This window comes from Semicossyphus pulcher, unplaced genomic scaffold (genome assembly GCF_022749685.1).
Source record: "Semicossyphus pulcher isolate SPU_LCO1_2020_fin unplaced genomic scaffold, fSemPul1.0.p SCAF_21, whole genome shotgun sequence".
Classification (NCBI taxonomy): Eukaryota; Metazoa; Chordata; class Actinopteri; order Labriformes; family Labridae; genus Semicossyphus; species Semicossyphus pulcher.
The window spans coordinates 408,715-429,497 of NW_027211695.1; the positions used below are offsets into that span (position 1 = coordinate 408,715).

The window sequence follows — 20,783 nt, forward strand, 5'->3', positions numbered from 1 at the left end:
TTTTATAGCCCGCCTGATGAAACGTCTGTGCAGATGTTAAGTTACAAAAGATGTTGCAGCATAGAAACGCTCAGAGGCCGATCAGAGTCTGTGTCCAGAGAGTCCTCTGGGCCTCTGTACATGTGTGTGTGTGTGTGTGTGTGTGTGAGTGTGTGTGTGTGTGTGTGTGTGTGTGAGTGTGAGTGTGAGTGTGTGTGCAGACCCTGTGAGACCCCTCCCTCTGCATCTATTCTGTCTCGCTTTGCACAGGACGTTTTCAGGAGGGGCGTGTCGTGGATCCCTGAGCCAATCACAGCGTACAGGTGAGTGTGGGAGGGGTTCAAGTTAGCAGCTGGGCCCGTTCAGAGCAGCGAACATGGCGAGAGAGCGACGCAGTCCTCTTTCTGTTAGGATCAAGCATCATGTTGCAGCCATGACAGCTTCTTTGTGGTTTGAACACAGAAACATAAAAACAGAGGTAAGAAACGGACCTCCCCTTTAAAGTGACTTCCTAACACGGCTGTGAGACCAGCTATTTAGCCTGCCCTGCTCCTGTGTGATGCTCGACCAGAGGACCCTCCAAACACTCAGCCTCGAGTGGACCATTGGACTGATAGCAGGCTGTCTGTGAGCGACAGCGATAGCCCACATGAATGCTAACACTTTAGCTCTGTTTGGAGACAGAGCCTCGAGCATCATTACAAAGACGCTCTCTGAGAGTCATCAGATGCCTCTTGTTTTAATCAAGCACTGACTTCTTGTTCTTCTGGTGCTCGCTCGTACTGCGAGGGCGTTCAGATGCACCAACATTCAGTTAACAAGCAGACAAACTGAACTCACCTTTAATCTCAATCAGCCTTTATTTGTTTGAACGTGGTTCATGATCTAACGAGCAGACGGAGCATAAATAGTGATGCAGCAGGAGAGAGTCCACCGAGGACAAACGGGTGATTCAGTTTGTGTGATGTGGCACTTAACAGCAACGAGTTCATCAAAGGACCAATCAGAGCGCTCAGGCTCCTGTGATCATGAAGAGCTCAGGAGATGTGAGGCGTCTGCAGAGATCCTGATAAGTCGAGTCTTTAAAGATTGAAATGAATCGACTTCAGTGGTTTCATGAGGAGGATTGTGACTCAGCCAAACACTGGAGCTGAAAGACCAGAGAGGCAATCAGGAAGTGTTCTTATCCTCGATATGAGGAAGAAAGAGAGTGACATCACAAATAAGTTACGCTGTCTGAAGTGAAAATGAGCTGATGCCTTTAAAAATACACCACACAGGATGTTTCTGATGAACAGGTCCTTCAGGGCGCATTCACACCTCAAGTCCATTTGTTTGATCCAGTTTGGTTTGTGTCACGCGGCAGCTTTCACCAGAGGACCAAAAGTTCTGATGTGCGAGGAAACTGCTCTCTGATTGGTCAGAATTTCCACGTGGGAAAACTCTCTGAAGTAAACAAAGCGAGAGAGCAGACTGATCGATCACACTCAACATGATCGAAGACTTTAATGTTTTACTTTTAACCAGGGACGCAACTACCTCCTTTCTGAGGGGCATGCAGACACATTACAGGCGCACAAATTCACACCACCTAAACGAACCGCACCGAGGGGACACACGCTCCGGGGTTCGGTTCAGTCGGACTGAACTGGGCTGCTGTGGACCCGCCGTCAGAGAAGCAGCAGACAATCTCAGTGGGTCTGTTCTGTTGGTTTCCTTGGTGGTGCCAGCCTTCAGCGAGGGATGGGTATCAAGAACCGGTACGTGATTGGTCCGTACCGTAAGCACCGATAAGCTCATGGACAAACGGTGCTCCTGTCAGTACTTAACGTTAACCTTCTTTCTTCTGATTGGCCAGCTTTGTGACGTCACAAAGTGCAGCGTGTAGAACAAACAGTGTGAAAGCTGGCGTTCACAGCAGCCTGCAGACCGAGCTGAGCAGCCTGAGGACGACTGCGACATACTTGGGCCTATGAGTCCCGGTGGCTCTGATGGCACTGCTGCAGGTGGGATGAGCCAAACAGAACATGCAGGTAAAACACACGGGTCTCTTACTGAGCCTGTGGTTATTCAGTCACTGTTAGCTAGCTTCAGGTATTAGCACGTCTCAGTGATGTTCCAGTGTAATACATAGAGCATCAATCAAGCAGCAGCCACAGCTCACAGAGGTCAGAGGTTAAACCATCCTCCGTCGCTAAACGAGGGAAACAAACCGCAGAATGTCACAGAGCTGTCGCCATGGTTACTGGATAAGATTTACTTCACTTTACTTTAGGTACAGTGTGTGTGAAGTGTGGATTTTGAGTTGCCATGACAGCCAGACATGTATAGTTGATGTTGACTGTTGTTACTAGGGAGACGACCACAGCCCCGAACAGATACACCCCCCTTTAAGAGGCACATTATCAGACACCCTGACAAAGACATGTCTGCATCCTCTGCACCACATAATGCAGAGTGGGATCGATAAGAGTATTGATAAGTACCAGGACACCCATCAGCCATACAGTGTCCACTTAATGCTCATAGTCATATTATTTAAAATAAAAGCTCCTGTGTGTTCGTGGAGACAGACCGGCAGCCTGTTTCTGCTCTGTGTTTCCTGTTTGTATGTTGTGTGACGCAGGTTTCTGTGAGGCCTGTGTGGAAGCCTCCTCAACCTGAGAGACACATGGCCGACAGCGTTAATAAAGGGCTCCATAATTTATGCATCAGCAGCGCCGGGGGTTCTGAAGGCTCCGGTGTGTCGGAGGAAACATGATTAATGGAAGAAACACTTTATAATGAAGACTTCTCCTCCTCTGCATGTTCGGGACGTCTCTTCGTGAACGTGGGGTTTTTTTAGAAAGTGAAGTCTCATAACTTTCCTACATTTCCCAGAAAGCCTCTCAACACAGAACCTCTCTCTGTGGACTTTTTGATTACGTCGTCATTTTCTCATCTTAAACATGTGACCCGATGTAACACGTGAAGCCGTCGCTGCGTTGGTGCTGATACACGACGTTGAAGGGATTTAAAGTCTGAACACTGAAGAAGTCGTTCGGATGTTGAAGGAAATATTTTGTTTTAAATGTGAAATACAGTTTTTTAGTTTTTTAATTCTTTTTGTGTTTCTTACTTCAGACCGAATCGATAAAGTCAAAGTAGCTCATGATGTACGGAAGCCCTGAGCGGACATTCATCCGTACATGTACTCCATTTCTCCTGATTACGACTTATTTCAGACTTTATCTGGAGTTAATAAAATGTATGTAAACTGAATGTTCCGTACAAAAATCCATCCATGAAAATAAACTTGATTTTGAAGTGTCTCACATTATGGGAACATTAACAACATGGACACAGCTGTCCTGTGTGACAGTGTTTAGAGACCAGCTGAAACTTAAAGACAGAAATAATACGTTTATTGTTGATAAAGTGTCTCTGTCTCAGGATGAAGCCGCTGGTTTAGAGTTAAAGAGCATCGACCGTGTTCTCGTGGGAAACAAAGAAAGGAAGGATGAAACCCTGAAGGACGGAGCGTGTGAGAAATACTTACAGTGTAATTGTAACCGTCCACAGTCACCGGCTGTCCATCCTCTGTGTAGTACGTCTCTGTGAAGTCTGGAGCCAGCAGCTCGCTGGGGAAGAGAAAGACAAGAAGAGATGGAAGGTGATGAGAGGAGACTTCAACCATCAGCGTGTACTTAATGAGTGTTATGTTCACTGTAGGCACAGAGGTCAAACAGACGCCATGTTGGCCGTTAACGTTTGTGTTTGACCAGATCATGTGATGATGAACAGACTGTAAGAGCTTTAACACAGAGGTACAGTTTAGTTCCTTTAGTCAGCTACTGATGTTAGCACATTCGCTAATGTCAATGGCTCGACTAGCGAGGCGATCGTCAGCAGCTGACGGTGACCTGAGCTGCTCCTTGAGCAGAGCAGTCGAGTTCAAAGTTCAGACGTGTCAACAGAGTTTAGAAAATAAGAACAAACGTGACACTGACTCATGAGGCCTGGTTAACCCTGAATCCTCGATGAGGGAGGGGCATGTCTTTGTCATTACTGCAGACGGTTTCCTTTATCATTAGAGCAGAACAACACTTTGATTTCACTCATTAGCGCTCGGCTTTAGAGGCTGCTAATTGTTTCCTGGTTACAAACTGTGAGTTGGGTTTTCTTTTGCAGGGAGAGTCAATTACCTGGACGAGCTTGGCCCTCACCAGACATCCTGTGCTGGCCGAAGAGCATCAGAAAAACACAGATTTATTCTACGATACTGTTTAATGAAGTGTTTGTGCTGGGTCTAACCGCAGGGTCTGTTTGTTAGGGCAGGAGGAGACCTCTGTGGATAATTCGGCCTCCATTAAAAACCTTGTGGATCAAAAACAACCAGAGAAAGGAGCTGATGTTAGCTGATGTTAGCTGCAGCCTGTCCGGACACACTGTTCGGCATAGGAACGATGGAGAAGCTGATTTTAAGGAATCTGAATAAAGAAAACTGCCTTAAAAATATGAGATTGAGAATTGTAGGTAATGATGATAAACTAGAGTCTAAAGTTTAACTAATGAACCATCTGTTGGTCTTCATTATCAGGAGTCATCAAAGATATAGAGTGATTAATCGACATATTAAGAAACAAATGTTGGAGCAGGTGTGCTCGGAGACGCCCCAACCGTGCACCGAGGATCTCAAACTTTGCACAGACAGACTTCACTTCCTGTTCGACCTCGTTAATCTCTCTGCACACCAAATCAACCACTGGGTCACAGAACAGAGAAAGACTGCGTCAGGAGTCGATCTCTTTGTGCTCCTACGTACTTAGAGAGCAAGCAGGAGACAGGTAAGCTCCCTCAGTATCACGGCTCGCAGTCTGACAGTAATGTGCCTGATGACTGAGACCTTGTTCCCTCGGATGCTAAAACCTCTGCTTTGAAGAAAGTGCACCGTCAGACAAAGCTTCAATGATATTCATAGCTTCTCGCTCGGCTCGCTGACATCCCCGTATCATTTCCCTGATATTGCTAAAGCTTGATTGCAAAAAGCTTAATCTCCTCACATGAAATGTTGGATCAGCAGGACGGCCGTCTTTCATGTTGATGGAGTTCAGACACGATAACAAAAAAGAGACAGAAGGAAGAAAAACATCCAGAAGCTTTCGCTGTGATTGAATCAAATCGTATGCAAATTCTGATCTGCTGCAAACTTTTCTTTGTCTGCACTTTAGAGTGTGCTCTCTGAGGCTCGGTGTGCAGAGCGGTGCGAAGAACAACCTCTTTGTGCTCGTCTGCCTCAACTAACGAGTCAAGTGTCAGTTTACATCCGTCAGTGTCGAGCACGGGCCGAGCGCGGGCCGAGCGCGGGCCGGGCGCGGGCCGAGCACCGATGGCGTCGCGCTCTCCGATGGATCAAAAGATCGACACATACAAACCAGAAGTAAACAAACGAAAGTCCCTCCAGGCGTTGCAGAGATATTGTGTTCACAAGAATGGGAAGGACGTGAGACCACAGTGACCTCTGACCTCCAAAATCATGTCAGCTTCTTCTTCATTTTTATTAGACGTGTGAACTGTTGAGTTTGGTATAAAACACCTGAGGGATCATAGAGACCTTGACCTTTGACCACCAAAAGTGGAAGTGGACAAATTCCCTCTTTCATGCACTGTTAACATTACATAGACTTTGACCTTTGACATTTGACCTTTGACCTCCCAAAATCCAAATCCAAAATCTTAAGGTTCAAGTGGACGTTTGTGTGTCCTGAGAGATATCGCCTTCACAGGAACAGAATGAGACATAATGACCAACAAAGTGAAGATAACCTTTGACCTTTTGGTTGTTTAATGCAATCACTTTATAATTGTTTCCTTTTACACATTTGAGTTAAATAATGTCAGACTTCATGTATGAATCATTGACTTATGACAAAAAGGCTACTTTATTTGAGCGATCACAGTGACCTTGACCTATGACCTTTGATCATAACCAGTTCTTTGTTGCGTCTGAGTGGATGTTTGTTCCCATCAGGCGTTCTTGACACATCGCATTCACAACAGTGAGACACACAGAGGACCGACCTCCCTGTCGCCGGCGCAGACACACACACAAAGATTATTGTTGGACGACCTGTCAAAGGTCACCTCGCACAAAAATACACTGGCTCTGTTTCCACCATTGAAAGGTAAAAGGTGACATCTGTCACATCCAGGGGGGACGGGGGAGTCAGTCGCCAAATGCCAAGACGTCCCTGACGGACGCTTCAGTGACAGACTGAGCAGAGGACTCGTGAGGACTCGTGAGGACTCGTGAGGACTCGTGAGGACCTGTGTGTCTCTGTGTGTCTCTGTGTGTGTCTGTGTGTGTGTCTGTGTGTCTCTGTGTGTGTCTCTGTGTGTGTCTCTGTGTGTCTCTGTGTGTGTCTGTGTGTGTGTCTGTGTGTGTCTCTGTGTGTGTCTCTGTGTGTCTCTCTGTGTGTGTCTCTGTGTGTCTCTGTGTGTCTCTGTGTGTCTCTGTTTGTGTCTCTGTGTGTGTCTCTGTGTGTCTCTGTGTGTGTCTCTGTGTGTGTCTCTGTGTGTCTCTGTGTGTGTCTGTGTGTGTGTCTGTGTGTGTCTCTGTGTGTGTCTCTGTGTGTCTCTCTGTGTGTGTCTCTGTGTGTCTCTGTGTGTCTCTGTGTGTCTCTGTTTGTGTCTCTGTGTGTGTCTCTGTGTGTCTCTGTGTGTGTCTCTGTGTGTCTGTGTCTCTGTGTGTCTCTGTGTGTCTCTGTGTGTCTCTGTGTGTCTCTGTTTGTGTCTGTGTGTGTCTGTGTGTCTCTGTGTGTCTCTGTGTGTCTGTGTCTCTGTGTGTCTCTGTGTGTCTCTGTGTGTCTCTGTGTGTCTGTGTCTCTGTGTGTCTCTGTGTGTCTCTGTGTGTCTCTGTGTGTGTCTGTGTCTCTGTGTGTCTCTGTGTGTCTCTGTGTGTCTCTGTGTGTCTCTGTTTGTGTCTGTGTGTGTCTGTGTGTCTCTGTGTGTCTCTGTGTGTCTCTGTGTGTCTGTGTGTCTCTGTGTGTCTGTGTGTCTCTGTGTGTCTCTGTGTGTCTGTGTGTCTCTGTGTGTCTCTGTGTGTCTGTGTGTCTCTGTGTGTCTCTGTGTGTCTGTGTGTCTCTGTGTGTCTCTGTGTGTCTGTGTGTCTCTGTGTGTCTCTGTGTGTCTGTGTGTCTCTGTGTCTCTGTGTGTCTCTGTGTGTCTGTGTGTCTCTGTGTGTCTCTGTGTGTCTCTGTGTGTCTCTGTGTGTGTCTGTGTCTCTGTGTGTCTCTGTGTGTGTCTGTGTCTCTGTGTGTCTCTGTGTGTGTCTCTGTGTGTGTCTGTGTCTCTGTGTGTCTCTGTGTGTCTCTGTGTGTGTCTCTGTGTGTCTGTGTGTCTGTGTCTCTGTGTGTCTCTGTGTGTGTCTGTGTCTCTGTGTGTGTCTGTGTCTCTGTGTGTCTCTGTGTGTCTCTGTGTGTCTCTGTTTGTGTCTGTGTGTGTCTGTGTGTCTCTGTGTGTCTGTGTGTCTGTGTGTCTCTGTGTGTCTGTGTGTGTCTGTGTGTCTGTGTGTGTCTGTGTGTCTGTGTCTCTCTGTGTGTCTCTGTGTGTCTCTGTTTGTGTCTCTGTGTGTCTGTGTGTCTGTGTGTGTCTGTGTGTGTCTGTGTGTCTGTGTGTGTCTGTGTGTCTGTGTCTCTCTGTGTGTCTGTGTGTGTCTGTGTGTCTGTGTCTCTGTGTCTGTGTGTCTCTGTGTCTCTGTGTGTCTGTGTGTCTCTGTGTGTCTCTGTGTCTCTGTGTGTCTGTGTGTCTCTGTGTCTCTGTGTGTCTCTGTGTGTGTCTCTGTGTGTCTCTGTTTGTGTCTCTGTGTGTGTCTGTGTGTGTCTCTGTGTGTCTCTGTTTGTGTCTCTGTGTCTGTGTGTGTCTGTGTGTCTCTGTGTGTCTCTGTGTGTCTCTGTGTGTCTCTGTGTGTGTCTGAGTGTGTCTGAGTGTGTCTGAGTGTGTCTGAGTGTGTGACCAGGCCGGAGACTCCGTCTGGCTGCAGATCCCTGAGCAAAGGGAGAGATGAGCCCATCTCCATGTGTTCCCGGGGGCCCTATTGTATTATTCATAGAGGGGATGGTAATGGAACATAATCCAGCTTTCTCACCTTTTACTGCAGACAATTTGCTGTGCAATATAAAAAGAGCGAGTGACGTGGCGGAGCTCTAAAGATAATTCGTTTGAAGCCGCTGCACAGACGAGCAGCGAGAGTCCAGCTCGCTCAGGAGCGTATTGACACTGAACTTCCATCAGAGGACGAACAGGCTGATTGCTTTTCACGGCAGGTGTGGTTCAGGCTGGAAGCATAATGAGGAGACAAAGATCATGCTCAAATATCTCCTATAGCTGAATTAACAAGTGTAATTAACTCTGACAAACCTCGACGCCGAGCAAACACTGTGAAATGTTCAGTTCTGTCGACTTCAGAAAGTAAATACGCAGCGTGTAGAAGGTCAGAGCCCCTCAGGGCGGCGGGCAACAAATTAGGATTAATTAATTTGCTGTTGGCGTAAGTGTTTCCTCCCAAATAAGTTCGACTCATCTGACGGTTTGTTTACCTACATCTCACCTGTTACACTGGAGACAACGACAACGACTCACCTGTTACACTGGAGACAACGACAACGACTCACCTGTTACACTGGAGACAACGACAACCACTGCAACCACATCACAACGATGACACGGTCTCCAGCGATTTTTAGCACGTCTATGTACAGAGATGTGGACTTGAGACTTGGTGACTTGGACTTGAGGCCTGATGACTCGGATGACTTGTGTGTTCATAAGTTTGAATGTTAGCTGTTAAATATAAAATGATCAAATTCAATGTTGGCAAGTTTCTGTCTAACTATCAGGTCTGTACGCAGCACAAACCGGGAGTCATGATTGGACGACTCAAAAAGCTCCCCGGTCTGTGATTCTCATGATTGGATGACTGGCTGTCAGTCAAACTCGTCGCTATGGCAACAGGCAACTTCAAAGCCCCCAAAGAGAAGCCTCATCAGTCGTACTCGCATGTCTTCCCCCTCTCTCTCCTCCCCACATTTCCTGTCTCACCTCGAATAGAGGCCAAATAATAATAAAAACCTCTGCATGCATGGCCAGCTGCTGCATTAAGATTGTTTTGGACAAAGCTGCAGCTGGAAATGTGGTTTCAGACGCTGTTAAACCGTCAGAGAACCAACACGTTTACCGACAGGTTTGTTTACTATAAAAAAGAAAGCTTCAGAAATCCTTGGCGAACATGAGGTAAGAAAGAATCCGGACGGGGAAACATTTGGAGCTTTTCCACTCTGCGCTGGTCTCGTCCTTTTTCTGCAGATTTCAAGTTAAAATGACGACACTGAAGGGTGGTTAGGAAATGATTTGATGAACTAGCCTCACGTTCCTCTTGCGGTCGATTCTTGTTGGTTTTCTCTGCAGATCTCACTCCAACACGACCGCTCATTAAAAAGTGCCAGTGGATGTGGAAGAGCTCATCAGCGGCCCTGATACTGAATACTTACACAAACACACCCAGCCCGTCTCTCCCCCTGTGAGACTGCAGAGCCTCACAGTGGAGCCGCGGGTCAAAGCGCTGCGATACTCCTAACTATAAAAGTAATGGGCTCTCTACGAGGCAGAGGGAGAGCAGACGGCCGCCCGGCTTTAGTGTGTGGATAAATTCCCTCTAATGAGCAGGCCGAGAGGATAAACAGCCGGACGGTGTGTGTGGAGCTACCCTGCTTTCTGCTTCTGATTGTTTAGCAAAGCTCCTATATCTACTTTAAACACGCTATAGGAGGAACCAGGAGGAGCGGGGGACGGAGAAGACAACATCGAGGGGATGATGAGCGAGAGGAGAGAGGTGTCAAACAGGGAGGAAGGAGCAAGAGAGCCGTTAACATGTTCTACATCCCAACATGAGACTGGTGGTCCTCCAAACACGAGGACACAGAGCTACAGACCTGAAGCGTCACGCTGTAACTCTGCTTCTTCAACAACAACACTGAAACACATTCTGGTTTTGGTCTTCGTTCTCTGTTTGTTCTCATACTCACGAGAAGTAATGCACTGAACTCGGCATGTCACCCAAGGGATCGTCAGCGAACATGGATCCATCTGCAGCACTTTAAACTCTGAACAGCTGCTCCGGGCGTCCAGCATGTAGGAAGTGAGACGTCACATCGCTCGGTTCAAAGGCACCAGACTCCATTGACAAAAACGGTCATTTAAGCTCAGAGAACACAGGATTTGTTGGTCTACCTCAGCCTTCATTGGTTAGTTTTGTTCTGTGTTATTGTGTGTAAAAATGTTGGATCCGAACTATCAACCAACAACACAAACTGTAACCGAGCAGGGCAGCGGTCCCAGTCGGTTAGTTTATCTGTTACTTAGTGAGCCGTTGGGTGTTTGATGGTTCATTCAGATCCAACTAAATATGAGTTTAACTCACAATAACACCAGAGTGACTTACAACTGCCATGTTCTGAAAGGTTAAATGTGTGTTTTTGTCAATGGAGTCTGGTGTGTTTGCAGAGAGCGATGTAACGTGTGTTCCTGCAGACGCCTTGATTGGCTGGTTTGTTTGTGTTATTGTGTGACTTTGGTGTTTCAAATGGTTAGTTTAGATTCAACACAATATTCGTGTAACACACAATAACACAAACAAACTAGCCGACAGAGGCAGCAGTAGACCAGCAGCTCCCGTCGTCCACAAGCTAAAATCACTGCTTTTGTCAATGGAGTCTGGTGTGTCTGCAGAGAGCGATGTAACGTCTCTGGGGATCGTCCCGTATTAAAAACTTAAATGCAGTCTCCTTAGGGAAAGAGTGGCGAGTAACCCCCTGCATCCACTTGATCGTTGCCATAGATACGGGGAGAGTGGGCGGTGGAATTTACAGCAGCAATCCTAAAACTTTGAGCAGCTGAATTGTCCTCTGAATGATTTGTCCTGCAGGGCAACAAATGGGACCAATAATTGGTATTGATAAAAGGAGTAATTCCCTAATGATACCTATTCAGTAATTAAGCTGCTGTCGTAATATCTTCAGTTGCTCACGCCGGTATCATCGTTCCATCACAGGTCACTTCCTGTGGGTGTTCACTGAGTGTGCTCGTGTTTTGAAATCAACAGGATGGGTGGAGAACCACAAACCCTGCTGAAGACAGAGCTGCTGTAAACACCACACAGAGCTCACCTGTTCATCTGAAATACGTGACAAACTTTCAGCATCAGCAGACCTCATGAGCAAACACAGCTGAATGCAGCCACTGTGAACTGTGTCCAAACAAGCCCGTCATGTGATCACCACTCATGGTGACTGACGAACACGCTCTGCTGTCTGGGAGGCTTTCACAGCCGTGCCTCGGGGCTGCTGGGACAAACAGGAAGAGTCAGAGAGCGTCTGCAGGAGTGAAGGTCTTCATCATGACAGCGAGCGGTGAATGAACCCGTCACATGCTGAATATCAAACACAAGAAGTGCTCGAGGCTGCGCTGCAGTCTGGAGGGCGAGGAACATCACAGTCATGCTAATGCTAACCTGTGATTCTAGCTTAGCTTTAGCCTCAAATGTGTCTGAGCTCAGGAGAGAACACGTGCTAACTTTAGCCTCCCGGGGACACGAAGCTTTAAGCTCCGTGCAGAATGGATGTAGCTGATGGAGAAGCTGAACGGGATGTCTCTGATAGAGTCCGAGGTGGATCTCCAGGATCAGGCCGCATTTGTTGTGCTTGACTGATAAATGTGTGTGAAGATAAGTTATACATTCATGCCTGTGATGTGAGCAGAGATCAGAGCCTCTGCTGAGCGTCGATTATCCCCGCTGTCAGCTGAACATCGTGTTTCTGCAGCGGACGGTTCTCAGGAACTAAGAGACGCTTCTGTCTTAGTTAAACGAAGAACATTTGTAAAGATGTTAAAACTCTTTCCCTCCAGGACCGCACGGCGTCCTCCAGGACCTCACGGCATCCTCCAGGACCGCAGGCGTCCTCCAGGACCTCACGGCGTCTTCCAGGACCGCACGGCGTCCTCTGTGATCGTTGTGGCCTTAAACGCCTCATTTAGCTGCAGCCTGATTTTTCACAAGCTGCAGCACAAGCTGTGGTGCTGTCTGTGTAACACATGACACGTCCACTGTGAGCGAGCGGAACAAACGCTCCAATAAAGTCATCGATTGGCTCCGTGTGTAAAAAGTGAAGAAACTAAAGTGAACTGATGAAATGTTTCTCACTGCTCTGCTTGTTACTTCAGCGGCTGCAGCAGCAGGAAGGCATTGATACGAGACAGGAGGATTACTATGCGAGCGCTGACACAAACATCAGTAACACAGCCTCTGATTGGTCAACAGACTCAACACAAGTGGCTAAGTGGACGGCTAACAGTCTCCTGAGAGACTGTAGTTTGAGATCAAAATGAAAGACGATCACAGCGACCAGCTGTCGGCTTCACATCAGAACTACGTCTGTGACGTGCAGCGCTGCAAAGACGTTACAGGAACAGTGAAAGACGTCCTGCAGACCTGATGGAGGCGAGTGTGGTGACGGACAGGACGACCTGTGCCGGGGATGATTGGTCACATTTGTGCAAATGTTGCTGTGATGAGCCAAAGATTGCGAGGTCAGGACAAATGTGTGATTGGTTGAATTTGTGTGAACCGTAACTTCACAGCTTGGTGGAGGGGCTGTCTGCGGCTGAAGCCTCGGCAGTCCTGATGACAGCGTTAAAAAGAGGCTCACTGCAGGCTGACTCTCTCTCTGCTGAGTTTCCTTCTGCTTCTTAATGTGACGATGAATTATATTTGTCCGGGACTTTTTAAAGTGTATTTAAGGTCACAACCACGCCGTTGGCCCGCTGTGAGTTCACCAGCATGAACATACAGGTGTTTGTTCTGTTAGTCATCTGCATCCGACACATCAAACATGAGGCTGATCATTAAGGAGACAAACTGTTTTCTGCTGTCAGAGAAAGAGAACTGAAAGCGGAAGGGCAGTGCTCCTTCTCGTCTTCACGATGTGTTTCTCTTAAATCTGTCTTGATTCTGAGCGTCAGGAAGTTGAAGCGCTCTCTGCTGCAGGTGTTACAACCACTGATATCTCTGCTTCAGCGTGCAGCCTCACCTCTCTGAAACAGCAGCTGTGTCAGTCTGCCGAAGGTGTGACATTATCTCCGTGAGCATGAGGTTAACCACAAACCCCGACACGCTTTGTGAGACCTGCAGTTAACCGGTTCTGTTACCTCAGATGATCTGGGTCGAGGTTTAAATACAAAAACAAGCTGATAAAAACACGTGAGAACGCCCACAGCTGCTTTCACAACCACCCAGAGACTATTCACCCCAAAGCCAACAGGTGCTGCCTCCAACAGTCTGACACTGAGCGGATCCGTCTGCGCGTGTCCGCTGACGGGGCCTGTGTTATACACTAAACAGATGCACTATGGGTGATCGGGCCTTTTCCTCTGCAGCTTCAAGGCTGTGGAACACCCTCCCCGACCATCTGAGGGCCCCACAGACTGCAGATGTTTTTAAACGGGACCTAAAAACTTATCTTTTTAAGAAAGCTTTTTGCTGGGTGCCTTTTATAGGCTCTCATTTTAACACATTAAAATTGGCGTTTTATTTTTCTTCTCTGTAGCACTTTGAGATTGCTTAAATATAAAGTGCAATACAAATAAAATGTATTATTATTATTATTTAGCTCAGCGTTTTCAGCTCTCGGCTGTTTGTTGTCTCTCAGCTGAAAACAATACAACCGTAACCAAGCAACAGTAAGCGACAGAGGGGGTGGGCGCTGCCAGAGCACAAGACTCTGTTAGTGGACACAGGCCCTGATACTGTAGGATACTTCCTCTGGGCACCATGAAGGGGTAACAACACCTGCCCCAAACCGTTGCCTCACAGTTACTCTATTAACCCTTCAAATGCTGCGGCAGAAGAGGTCCAGCAGTGACGTCACATCTTTGAGTATCCAGCTGCATTAAATTCCCAACAAGGACGTTTTCACTGTTTTTGTGACCTGTTGACCTCGTGATGATGAGTCACTTCCTGTCTTGGAACCGGATCACAGTGTGAGGCCCGTGTGGGACGTTGGAGCCTCATGTTGGGTCACGCTCGCTCCATCTCTTCCTGTCAGCTGGAGCGTTCTGTTATTTTCTCCTTTCACACTGTTGGAAGTGATCCTGTACTTCTGGGTGCAGCTGAGCTCTCACAACACTTTCAGTCACGATGACGGCAGACAGGACTTTATGGCTGTGCTTTGGAGCTGCAGATTACAGTAGAGGGGGGAGGACAGTTTGTCTTTCCCTGCTGCGGCCTTTGTTTGGGCCTGAGGGATTGTGGGGACGGGGAGGTGAAGCAGCGCTGCAGAGGATGACTCCAGAAAAATATTCTCCAAATACTTTTTTCTTTAGAGCCTAACACTCATTGTGACGCCCATCATGTCGCCCCATCAGACTGCTTTATATCAATAACCACCCTGCAGGGCTTTGGGACGCTTCTGGCATCTCTGACGGACACAACAATTAAGACCCACTTTATGTTCCTGTGGTCGTGCTCTGTTCTTTGGCAACACCATGGAGCTGTGATCGTATGACCGTGTTTCGGATCCAAGCACCAACGAACAACGGGACAAGTCACACAGTAAGAGAGAAGCCATGCAGGGGCCGATAACAGCTGCCATGTTCTGTGAGGTCAAATCAAAGATGAGTTTAATTCGCCACCAGACTGCACTCAGAAAAACAGGGATTTAGCTCACAGAGCAGGAGCTGCTGTGAGCTCCGTGGTTCACCTCGCAGCAGGTGTTGGAGGACAGAGTGGAGAGTCGTCCCACTCACTGATTTTATTTTCATTCAGAAACATCTGATTTGTGAAACAGAGACTCATGAGACACCGTAGAAGTGTTACTGGCTCTCACGCTGCCTCTTCTTCTGTGTGTATTAATCCTCATGTTGGGAACGTCTCTTATATTCACCTGCTTTGATCCAGCTGTCAGAGGCTCATTAACCTGTCAGGTCTTCCTCTAAACAATCATTATATCTGTGACTTCAGACGTTTGACTCACAGGACGTGTCTACAGATCTCCAGGGTTCTGCACTCAGGTCACTCGTGGTCGAGGCCTCGAGCTTCTTTGAACATGACTTTTGTTTCTGGCAGTGACTTCCCCTTCACAGTTTCACTTCTCTGTCAGGCTGTAGTTCAGGAAGCCGTGCATCATGCCCTCAGTTTGTAGGTCGTTGAAAAACTTCCTGTTCCTGTAAACCCCCCCTCCAACCACCCAGCGCACACTTTAAGTTTAAAGACTTAATAATGGAGTTCAAGCCAGGGCTGCAGTCAGCTCAGCTTCACAATGTGGCCGTGGGTCGTATTAAAGATGGCTGAATGAGTAAGATGTGTGACAGACAGCCTCGTGATGAAGGACAGCTGCTGCAGAGACGTCCTGACCTGCAGGTCCTACCATGTGAGAAAACACCACTAATGTTTTTAAGGGAAATAAAGAATATAGATGCAGAAAAGATGATATACAAATGTTTGATCAGAGATGAATCAGAATATCTGTCAGGATGTTCTCAGATTCTCTTCCTTTATTGGCAGCTTTAATGGAAGCCCTTTGTGCTGCTTGCACAGTGCATGAGGTCAGTAACAGGACTTCCTGTTGGCTGCACAGTTCCTCCAAAGAATCCTGGTGCATCAAAAGTGATGAACACATCATGTCTTCATAACTTCATTCAGCGTGTCCTCTCTGAGCAGTGTGTCATCAGCTGCCTGCAGATCAATACGTGTCTGTTCAGTGCTGGAGGTGCCAGGCAGCATGCTGTTATATATCAATAAATATATAATATATAAATATATAAATAAATATATATACTGCAGACTAACAATGATGTACGTCAACAACAGCAAACATCCTATGCACCTATAGGATGGGTTTTTGAAGTGTCATTAAAGCTCAAGCAGAAGAAGAAGAAGACGAAGAAGAAGATGACAACACAGAAGAAGAAGAAGACGAAGAAGAAGACGACAACGCAGAAGAAGAAGAAGAAGAAGACGCAGAAGAAGAAGAAGAAGAAGAAGAAGACGACAACGCAGAAGAAGAAGAAGACGAAGAAGAAGAAGAAGAAGAAGAAGGTTTCTTTCCACCGGCTGGAGGACGTGCACAGAGAGACGCAGTCAGAAAGTCATCACGTTTATCGTTTCTATGATTTAAGGACCTCTCTCCGACTTCATGAAACGTCTTTTGGGAGCGTTTGTGCTGCTTTGGGTGTTTTGGAGTTTGTTTGACACTGTTTGTGTTTTTAAACGATTAATGATCCAAACAGTAAACTGAAGATCAACACAGCTCAGTAATTACTTTTACCGCCAGCAGAGGGCGCTCGTCAGGACGATGTGAACCAAGTGTCTGACCACAAGAAGGACTGCTGCTGCCTGCAGAAGACTGTCGGAGGATATGGATCAGCTCTGGTTGTTCAGATGTTGAACTGAATCTAAAGTTCACCTTCAGACCTGCCTGATGAAGAACACCTTCTCCCTCTGATCGCACCTCCAACGTCTTCAGCTGTGATGTAGAAACACAGTATTTATTGGCCGGCTGAAACAACAACAAGCCTGAGAGCTGCACCAGCTGTGACTTACAACTACAGATGAACTTCTGCCAACTCAGAGCTGGCAGAGAGACATGGAGGTAACAGAGAGAGAGAGAGGGAGAGAGAGAGAGTGACCTAATGCCCTACTGACGGAGAAGACAAGGAAATATGCACACCCGCTTCCTCTGAGGTGAAGTACTCCCATCTGTTGTTAATTATCTGCCCCCTCCTCCTCATATCTACCCCTCTCAATCACACACACCCAGGCAAGACTAGTTTCAGACTGACTCCTCCTGCTGAACTCCTTCAGTCCTCCTCACAGCCTCGGGGAGCGTTCACAGTCGTTCACAAAGGCAGCAGCAGCATCTAGAAACATCTGGCAGGACGGGGAGGGAGGGGGACAGCTGCCCTCTGTTTGCTCCTCTGCTTTTGTTCGAGCAGAAACAAAAACTCTCCCCAGAGCAGCTCCTCTGCCTGCGTGATCACAACATAAAGGATTATACCGACACAGCACACGCACACTGACCTGGATTAAAACCAGGGCGAACATCGATCCTGTTCTTCTATAAGCCAGTGAAAGAAATGCAAACTTTGTTAAGTGGTTTGATATTTAACAAGGCCGAAACTAAAAAGCACAAACGGGGTAATTGAACATGTGTGCTCGTGTGAGGGGAGCGCGTTGTGCTCCCTCAGCCCTCCAGAGAGAGCACATTCATCACAGCACGAGGAGAGCCGTGGTAATCAGGCAGCGCAGAAATGATAGCAGCTGCTGTTTCCCGAAGCTGCATCCAAACACCGATAACCCTTTTATTGTGCACTGCACGGCCAGCGTAAATACTTTCAGCGTAATTACAGAGCTCAAAGGCCCGAGGTAGAGTCAAGCTCAGTTAATGGCTGCTGGAAAAAAAATCAATGGCAGAGCTGCAGTTAATGTAATTATGAAGGTTTCCCGCTCCTCTCAGAGACATCTGGAAAAACAGAGGCAGCATCTGGGGCCCGACGAGGGGCCAGGTTACACACTGCAGCTGACAATACAACTCAACCAGTGAACACATGATACCAAACACCGTGCTGCATGAGGAGCCAAAGAGGTAAAGAGGAGACACATGGAGACAACAACAGGGTTTTTGAATGTCTCCAGCAGATGTGTTCATCCTGCAGCAGTGAGACAGGCTGTAATGGCTGCAACATAATCCTTGATGGGTCAAAGGTCGTCCACTAACAGTTGTTGTTGTTTCCACTGACAGGCTCAGATTGTTCTTCTAAGTGTGTGACAACATGACAGAAAGGATCCCTACAGAGATAGACCTTTGTGTTACAGAGGAAGATGATTGTTTTAACCACACACAGACGTTACATCGCTCTCTGCACACACACCAAAACGTTTTTGTACGTATAAATCATTTGGACCCAAATCGTGTAAGAAGAGGACCCAGGTCTAGAAACAGTAAAATACCCTCTGGAGTTTTTAAAGGTTCATTTCTTTCCTCCAAAGTCAGCGTCTACCTGACGAGCACACTTCACCTCCACCTGACAACAAGCTGCGAATAACCAGGAGCCTCCATGTTTGTCCCACTGCCTCTAATTGGTCCCAAACGCCCGTCAGTGACCCGTCACCGGTCTGTGAAGGAGCTGTCAGCTCCCCGAGCCTCTGTCGCAGGATCAAGGTCAGCGGCGTCAGTGGAAAAAAACAGGAGGGATGACTGCGCAGGGCAAAGACTGTACATGATGGACCCCCCGCTACAACTCTGTGATGTCAGAGTATTTTCAAATGCTTTATATATTAAGCATCTTTACTAAAAGGTTATGGAAATCAATAAACCACGATGAACACAAAATTCTGACAAATCTTTCATAAAATTTCACCAAAAAACACAAATGTATTGCTCAAAAACAATCGTGACAGGTGGAACATGACCAGATTACTTCTCAGTGCTCCACAACTCATTTAAACGTTTCAGATATTTACTCTGTGAGCAGAGCGTGAAGGCATCAGCAGAGAAACAGCGTCTACGCTGGTGTTTTGGCTCATTTGGATCCATTTGGGGAGTTCAAACTACGGCCGCCTCGCTGCCAGCTCCATCTCTGCATGATGTTTAAAACCTAACAGGACAGGCCGGAACAGATCTGATCTGGGAAACAGCTCAAAGTTCAACAGGCAACTTTTAGCCGAGATGCTAAGTGTGCTAGCGTGTTAAATATCCAAAAGTGAAAGAATAAAAAGCTTTTATTGGACTTTTATTGGAAGTTTTGAATGAAACCTCCTGAGTGCGTGTACCTGTAACGGGTTGTCTGACGATTTGGGAAAGGTGTGTGAGGTGTGATTTGCGCCGGCCATCAGTCATCCTGGACTTTAGGCGAGCAGTGAAATGAGAGATGGCAACAAAGGCCCTGCAGCCTGAGCCGTGGCCGCAGTCTGTCTAAGGTACTCAGATTTAGAAGGTCACACTCTGACAGATGAGGCTACGCTTGTAAGACTTGTACTGTCAGAGCGCGTGTGTGTGTGTGCGTGCGTGTGTGTGTGTGTGTGTGTGTGTGTGTGTGTGCGTGTGTGTGTGTGCGTGTGTGTGCAGACATGTGCAGCAGATATAAACTGTTTTAATGCTGCACAGCTGCACGAACAGGACTTCCTCTGCCCATGCCAAACAGGAAACACCTCAGAGTCTGCAGGGTGTGCACGCCCCCCACCTGTTCTGCGTCTCCTCTAACAGATCCGTACTCGCCGTGACCTCCAGGACCGACTCTCACTGATGCTTTACTCTGTTTCCTGTGAGCTCCTCTAACCCGCTGCACCGTCTCTCTCTTTCCCACACTCCACAGAAGCTTTGAAGGACGACTCATTTCCTGGTTCTGACTCAAACGCCATCCTCGCTCCCTTCATCCCTCCATCTCTTCATCCTGCCAGCTGAAGCGCCTCCAGATCTGAGCGGGATTTTCCCCTCGCCAAAATAAAATGTAGGCAGGCTCGGAGCTGTCAGTCATCGCCTGAGCCGACATCCCGAGCCGGATTAGAGCAGATTAACAGAACAAAGCTCATTATTGATTTTAATCACTATTAAAGTGGAGACACTTTTGGGGCTGCAGCCAAGTTCAAACAAACTGGTTCCCGGGAAAATCGATGAAGGAAGCGGGATAATAAAAGCTGCTGCCAGGAGGGAGCTTAAAAAGTGCCGCTCCCTCCGAACTCGTCTTTGTGGAGTCAGACTCTCGGAGGACTCCAGTCCTAATTAACACCTTGTCAGGTCCTCCGCCGGGAGGGCAGCAATACATTTAGCCCAACTAGACACATTTGCGAGATCCCCCCTCATCGTTATGTACAATGGATGGCGTGTATGGCCCTTTTCATTACGCCTCATCCCAGGGTGGCAGTGTAATCAAGGCTTTCATTAACATAAAGAGAGCTTACACTTCATCTAGGAAATTTGTAATTAAAATTAAATGCGCTCTTTAAGTGCAATGCCAACATGCTGAGCTGTGCCTGAGATATATACTGAGTGTGCAGAGCTGCAGCAGCCCGAGGAAGCTAATTGAATGATATGGCCAATTGTTTTGAAGCTATTAATGTTTAATATATGAGGCTGCTGGCACCTCTTTAAAGGGGGACTCCTAGATTTTAAGCATATTTTTACAAAGTTTTCTAAATGACTTATAGGCATAAAACTTTTGGAATTTTTCCCATAGATTGCTTTGAGAAAGGCTGTAATTACTGCAACATAATCTTTCAGGGCAAATGATCATTGACGTCCACTAAAAGTTGTTGTTGTTTCCACTGACAGGCTCAGATTGTTATTCTAAGTGTGTGACAACATGACAGAAAGGATCCCTACAGAGATAGACCTTTTTGTTACAGAGGAAGATGATTGTTTTAACCACAGACAGACGTTACATCGCTCTCTGCAGACACACCAGACTCCATTCAGAAAACTGGTTATTTTATCTCACAGAACACAGGAGCTGCAGGTCTTCCTCTGCCTCAATTGTTTACTTTGTTTTGTGTTACTGTGTGACTTTAATGTTTAAATGGTTATTTCAGAACCAGCAAAATCTTTGTTGAACACACAGGAACACAAACAAACGAACCGGTAGACCAGCGACTCCTGTGTTCTGCTAGGTAAAATTGGCGTTTTTGTCAATAGAGTCTGGTGGCCTGAATGAGAGCAACTTAGCAGCTTTTTTTATTGTTGTTTTGTTTTCAAAAAAGCACCTTAATCTTTAACAAAGAG

At 47.1% G+C, this 20,783-nt stretch overlaps 1 protein-coding gene across 2 annotated transcripts in view; it reads right to left on the reverse strand.

Moving 5' to 3' along the window:
- adam19a (ADAM metallopeptidase domain 19a) overlaps positions 1–20,783 on the reverse strand; it is a 171,399-nt gene that overhangs the window by 58,367 nt on the left and 92,249 nt on the right. For both annotated transcript variants that reach the window (XM_069671980.1, XM_069671981.1), the window contains exon 4: positions 3,518–3,599. In XM_069671980.1, the coding sequence (XP_069528081.1) occupies positions 3,518–3,599 (82 nt within the window). The remainder of the gene's footprint in view (positions 1–3,517; positions 3,600–20,783) is intronic.